General features: G+C 38.0%; 1 protein-coding gene across 1 annotated transcript in view; it reads left to right on the top strand.

The window, feature by feature from the left end:
• The window catches only part of elovl5 (ELOVL fatty acid elongase 5), a 12,919-nt gene that overhangs the window by 3,888 nt on the left and 2,089 nt on the right, over window positions 1-6,942 (top strand). The window contains exons 2-6 of the mRNA XM_014017401.1: window positions 1,194-1,258; window positions 1,353-1,540; window positions 4,470-4,547; window positions 4,641-4,812; window positions 5,166-5,290. Of these exons, the coding sequence (XP_013872855.1) occupies window positions 1,201-1,258; window positions 1,353-1,540; window positions 4,470-4,547; window positions 4,641-4,812; window positions 5,166-5,290 (621 nt within the window). The 5' untranslated portion in view covers window positions 1,194-1,200. The remainder of the gene's footprint in view (window positions 1-1,193; window positions 1,259-1,352; window positions 1,541-4,469; window positions 4,548-4,640; window positions 4,813-5,165; window positions 5,291-6,942) is intronic.

Below are 6,942 nucleotides of genomic sequence, written 5' to 3' on the forward strand. Positions count from 1 at the left end.
GAGCGTTTTGTTACAGACTTACACATCAGAATCTCATCTATAAGAGAAGTTGGGGGCGTAGAGGAAAACATCCAGAGTTTGACATTACAAAATGTCTCAGTTGTAAATACCTGAAGAACTGTGACTTATGGATGTCAAATGTCGTGCTAACTGTTCAAATGAGGCAAACTTATTGTCTATATAAAGATCATTTAGAGAGGTTTTTCCCTTTAAACTCCAGGTATTGAAAACAGAGTCCATTAGTGAAGGAGCAAACATGTGGTTATTTGACACTGGAGCAGACAACAATAATTCTGTACTTTTAAACAACCATCTGCACTGATTCCAGATTTTTAGTGTGTGAGTTACAACCGGATTTGAAGTATAAGTTGAGATGGGTTGATTAAATGGTAACCGGGAGCAAAGTAAAGCAGAGAGAGAGCTCGCCGTRACTGATTTCCTATCTTTGGATCATCATCCTGAGACAAAAGCAACGGCTAACGGTTTGAACGCAGCTAATGCTTCCTTAAAACATTAAACCGGCAGTGGCAGCCGGTGTCTGAGCTGCACTTAAAACYGTCTACCATCTATATTATTTTCCAATGAACACATTTTGAATTTAAATTTTTAATTCCATCTTCAGCAGTGTTAGCAGCAGTTAGCATTGGCTAACCAGGATGATCTCATCATACTGCGACAAATGATGTTAGCAGCTGCTAATGCTTCTAACTCTGCCGAAGATTAAAAATCAAAATGTGTTCATTGAAAACAATGTGGTCTGGAAGTTTGAAGAGCAGCTCAGACAGCGGCCGCAAATGGAAGTTTGATGTCTTTTAGGGAAGTGTTTGCTGAATTTAAGCGTTAGCGGTTGCTATTGTCTCAGGATGTTGACGCCCTCACAAGAACCGAGCACCAACAGCAAAGGCTGTTCCACTCCGAAATACTTACATGTAAACTGCAAAATTTAAGATTTAACATTTACTTTTAGATTTAGATTCAGAATTTAATATTTACATACACTTTTTAATATTTAARTTCAACATTTAGAAAAGAAATCAGCAAAATGTGAGACCAGTGAGCTAAATTATAAAATGTTAGTGGATTTTTTTTATCAGAAAGTGAGCTAGATAATGAAAACACTTGGCGCCTCATAAATTTGCTGTTAATAGATTTATATTTTAGATAACCAAGTTATTTTCCCATCATTTTTATAGGTGAAAAATGGAGGCCCTGAATCAGAAACTGAACACATACTTCGACTCATGGATGGGTCCCAGAGGTGAGCATAAACCTCTATTTGACTTTTTACCCACTAACCTTTTCTTCTTCAACTCATTTGTTTGTGATCCTTTTTTTTAATCTCTGTATTTCAGATAAGCGGGTGCAGGGAATGCTCCTGCTCGACAATTACCCACCAACCATTGCACTCACAGTTGTGTACCTCCTGATCGTGTGGATGGGACCCAGGTACATGAAACACAGACAGCCTTACTCCTGCAGAGGCCTCATGGTGATCTACAATCTGGGCATCACYCTTTTGTCCTTCTACATGAGCTTCGAGGTAAACAGACATCTGGGAACCAAAACAATCAGAGCGAAATCGCTCTGCAGACACAGCAGACACAGACGAAAAATAAAAATCACTGGTATTATCTAGCTTTAGACAGGGTTAACTTACAAGTTGGTCAGTTTGACAGGATCAGGATCATCTTCAAGTTCAGATAAAATGCTCTCCAACAATCTTTTTAGTTATCACTATTTCTGATGCAAAAACAGTTTGTCAAAATTCAAGGACATCATGTTTTAAATTAAGAGTGTCTGTCCTTAGGATGAATTCTGGGAATTAAAATTCACCAAGATTGAAAAGTTTTTCTCGAGCAAAGTTASACTGACAAGTTTTCTTCATTCAACATACTGGCTTTCAAGGTCCCAAAACTTTTGTATTATCTGGTAGTTTCTGTCAGCTGACAGAAGCAGATGGAAATTGGGGTCCAGGTCTGGAAATTACCCTAAAGCTGTGCCGCCTAAGATGAGTTTCCATGAATGCTACAGCTAAAATAATGTGCTAGTATAAAAGGTGATGTGGCTGAAAGAAATCATTGTAAGTTGTTAAAAAGTGGTAYTACTCAAAATAATTCTATATGCTAGAAAAGCTGCACTGCCAAAAATAAAGTTTTTATYTGGTGACGTTGGATAATTTTTTTAACCCATGGCCACAAGTTAAGTAATGCGTGGCCGCACAATGCGTACAGCGATACAGATATTTTTGGTGTCAGATTTCGAGTAAGTTGTTTTTGTTTTGAACTGTTCAAAGCTAGCCTACCCCACACTTATTTTAATAATTATTATTATTTGGTTYGTTTTTCATAGTAGGCTATTTATGTGATGATAATAAACGCCCTAGTTGTGTGTTAGGAAACAGATATTTTACTGTGTTCCTAACGCAAAAAATAAACAAATAAATAAATCTTTACGAACAAATAGAACTCCAGTCATSATGTGTGTCTTACAATGCTAAGAATTGCATCAAACCTAATGTAAGTAACTGAACTATGTTATTCATTCCTATAATAAAATAAAATAAAATTAATTGTAATTTGTCCATGTAAACAATCAACAGTCTCTGCATGGGAATGACTGCAATAATTATCTTGTGGCCACAACATAATTATCGCGTATCCATGTATTATTTATCCCATGGCCACAATATACTTTTTTTATCCAATGTCACCAGACAGACTTAAAATATGTGCATATGTACTTAGAGGATCACTGCTGAATGCTGACAGGCTCATCTTATTACCAATTAAATCCCTCATATATTACAGGCTGCAGCATGTAGTCTCTTTAAAAACAGTTATTAAGGGAAGTTGAAGCAACTCTGGAAGGCCTGAGCTGGATTTGCTGCTTGAGTAATTAGCAGCAGGGCTAAATGTAATTCATCATTAATAGGTTGTTGTTGGGTTTACTTCCATGCACGTGGAAACCTCAAGCMTCATCCAGCTGGTAGCATGAGCTTCCTGCCCTGTGTGTGTTGCGTAAGGTCCTTTTGATTCATTAAACCATGAACTCTGCAGATGTCTGAGCCGCGGGGTGAACTTTTAGCTCTGCAGTCGATGTCACCTGATGGGAATCAAAGTACACAGCAGTCCTCTGCTGTCTGACACTCTGCCAGGTCACACTCAATAATCTAACAGTGAGTCATTTTATCTACTGTATAGACCCACTGTATGAACTATTATGAAAGAGATGGGCCTGTTGAGCATTAGATAAGCTAATGTCAGTGTGAGTATAATAAATACTTAATGTTAAAAAAGCCAACTCAGATACTTTATGTGACGACAGTTTATTGGCTCAGACCACAGARGAATGAACTTTTTCTGTTTCTTATCTGAACCACCAAAAAATGTCATAMAATGATCCGTTATAAACATCTGTATAAAATATTCTCTTAATAATAACCTGAATTGGTAATAAAAGTATGGGTGAACTGATCATTCTCACCAAATATTTACTATATTGATGTCATTTTTCAGACACGTTTTGTGAACTGAATACACAGAGAGAGACAAACACGTCCAAAAAACTTTATTATCGCCTTTCACTTTCGGCTCAGATTATAATAACTAATCTGAGAGGCTGTATGTTAAACAGTAGAGATACAAAGGTCCAGTGGTTTGAATTCCTCAGAGGCCAGTTTAGTAAGAGCTGTAAAGGTTTTATCTTTTAAAACTTCAGTGCAACCTGACACAGCAGATGTTGGACCATATCAGGGTTTTTTTCCCCCTTATTATTATCTAAGACGTGCTTCTTTGTTTCTTTTTAACAAACATATAGTCAGAGATGCAAAGTAACTAAGTACAAATACTTTGTTACTGTACTTAAGTAGAAATTTTGGTTATCTGTACTTTACTTGAGTAATTATTTTCAGCGTACTTTTTACTTTTACTCATTACACAATTATCTGTACTTTCTACTCACTACATTTTTTAAAAAGGTAAGAAGTAGAAAGTCGTTACTCCTATTTTAATCCGAGTTGTTATTGCTTAAAAAATACTATCCTGATAAATTGTGTCTCCTGGATAGAGTGAATTTAATTGTGGTTTGATGAGAAGTATAAATATATACCATTCTGACACCCTATTATCTTGTACACAACCCATCACAGCTGCACGCGCCATTAGGAAAAGTATTTTTTGGAGAAGTCACCCCCCAATAAATGTCTTTTTGGAAAATCTAACTGCTCACTTTTACTCAGTACTTTTACTTTTAACACTTAAGTAGATTTTGTGTCAGAAATTTACTTTTGATACTTAAGTACAAAAAACATCAGATACTTTAAGACTTTTACTCAAGTAATATTTTTAGAGAAGACTTTAACTTTTACTAAAGTATTTTTATGATAAGATACTTGTACTTTTACTCAAGTATCACTTTGAGGTACTTTATACAACACTGCATATCGTTTGTTTTATCATCTTTGTTTGCAGCTTGTTACAACCGTGTGGTACGGTGGCTACAACTTCTTCTGCCAGAACACGTACAGCAAACCAGAAGTGGATAAAAAGGTCAGTTAGTCACACACWCTCACATTTTTGACATATTTTTCCTTTAAAAATGCAAAAATTTCCTATTTTATCCCCCCACACACACACCCCCAGGTCATCAATGTCCTGTGGTGGTACTACTTCTCCAAGCTTCTCGAGTTCATGGACACGTTTTTCTTCATCTTGAGAAAGAACACCCACCAGGTCACGTTCCTTCACGTCTACCACCACGCCAGCATGCTGAACATCTGGTGGTTTGTCATGAACTGGATACCCTGTGGCCACTGTGAGTGCCTCTCCCTCCACTTTTACACTTTGAATTAAATAATTCAAGCTTTCCCAGCAGGAAACACGAGCCTAAAAACATCTTTTGTTTTCTATAAAAGCCCTAAAAGGACACAAAGTTTTACGTAAACCTAAGCAGTGTTTTAATGTGAAAGAACAGTCGGCATTATGACACCGAGAGCGTTCTTGAAAATACGAACGTGTCTCTGTACAACCATCGTGCCGAAGTCCAGTTTTTACTTGCTGTGCATMGGTGATCTTCATTTAAACTGCAGCGGGGCTCACCGAAAACAATTTAATAACCGATCTGGGTCCAGCAGATAAATAACTTGGTGCGTCTCCGTGTTTTCTCAGCGTACTTCGGTGCCTCCCTCAACAGCTTCGTCCACGTCGTGATGTATTCCTACTACGGCCTCTCGTCTGTCCCCGCCCTCCGGCCGTACCTCTGGTGGAAGAAGTACATCACACAGCTGCAGCTGGTAGGTTCACACCCTCTGCTTCACTTCCTTTGCAGCAACTAAAATAATCTGATTATTTTCTTAAGTAAAGTAGGCACAATGCAGGACAAAAATACTTACAAAAAGTACATTTTCTTGAGAATTAAAAGATGTCTGAACCATGGTACTACCATCACCGTGCTTTATGATTGAGAGGATGTTTTTTCACTGGAATCAGTTGTGCCAAAAATAAAACTACTGATTCAAAAATTTCTTAACCACCTATAAAACAACTAATGTATCATTTCCATTCAAACACTTGTCAACATTTGCAACGTTCGTGTTCCCAGCACTTGTTTCCTGGAACTTATCAAACAAGTCTGTACGGTTGTATGGAAGATGACGATGGAATTAAGTTGCGTTTTTTTCTTTTGCGGTTGCCACTAGCTTTCGGCGTGTCTTGCAGAGAACCTGGGTCTGTAGAACGCAGTCTCTTTAAAACCAAAATATCTCCAGATAGAGACGTGTTGGATTCTTTGTCTCTAACATTTTCCTCACTCGTTTTGCTCTCAGCCGTTGTAACTGTAGCTTCTGTGTGATTGACAAAACACGTAAATGGAAACACTCGAGCCAACCATTTACCACAGTTGATGCCTTTCGCACAGGTGGTTATCGTGATGCCCTAGTTTGAATGTGTGCCCGTTAAGCCCCAACAGAACTCAAAACTCAGCTGCATCTCCTCGAATAAAATTACTTTATTCTAATTTCCCCATGGAGTTAAGATCGAACACAGGTTCCACTGCACAGAGGGATTATTGCTGCTTCGGGTGCTTCCTCCTCACCCGCTACAGCAAAACTGTTTCGCACTGATTTGGAGACCATTCACGAGCTGCTGCTTTGCGCCGAGGCTTTGAATTGCAACCCAATCACTTAATAAAGAGTCCGTCCTCTGATTCGGTTTTGCAGCCCTCGTTGTTCAACTCTTTGCAGCCGTATCTGCTAAATCTGAGCGGCTCTGCCTTTCTGCACACTGACACTGGCCTTTATGGTTGATTTGGTGCGCTGGAAGGGCTTTTCTTGCCGCGGCTCGACTGTACGTCRCTAGTTTTCTCCTCTGGAGGCGTGTTACCTGAWGCCACGTATCTTTTGCCGCACCTGACCTACAATCTCTTTTACCAGGAGAGCATATTTCTCTTGCTCTAACTGTTCAGCTAAACTGCCACAGTTAATGCATGTCAACAGCACAGGGGCCTAATATCCAGCAATTAAAGTCATTATGTACAAGTATTATAAAGATCAGTTACCTTTGAAATACTTCATTTTGCTGCATTTAATCATGAATATAACATACAGAACCTTATATAATACAAGTAGTGATAATAAAGCAATCTCAAAAACAAAAAGAACACATTAAGCCTCCTATTTAACTCAAATATTATTTTGAAATCTCTGACTTGACAAATTTTGAAACCAATTTTATTTTCATGTTCATAGTATTATCTTCAACTGCTTGTAGTTTTAATTGTCTTGGATGTTCATAGAAATGTTTTTACCAGCTTGTAGCCAAGATTCCAGTGTTTCTGTAGATACCAAACATGTCTATAGCTGCGTTTCCATTGCAAATGTGCGCAAAATTGTTGATATTCTGTTAATGTCGAAAAAAACACAGTTTCGCAACTGTGGTGTTTCCATTA

The sequence above is a fragment of the Austrofundulus limnaeus genome, unplaced genomic scaffold (assembly GCF_001266775.1).
Source record: "Austrofundulus limnaeus strain Quisiro unplaced genomic scaffold, Austrofundulus_limnaeus-1.0 Scaffold0, whole genome shotgun sequence".
NCBI lineage: Eukaryota > Metazoa > Chordata > Actinopteri > Cyprinodontiformes > Rivulidae > Austrofundulus > Austrofundulus limnaeus.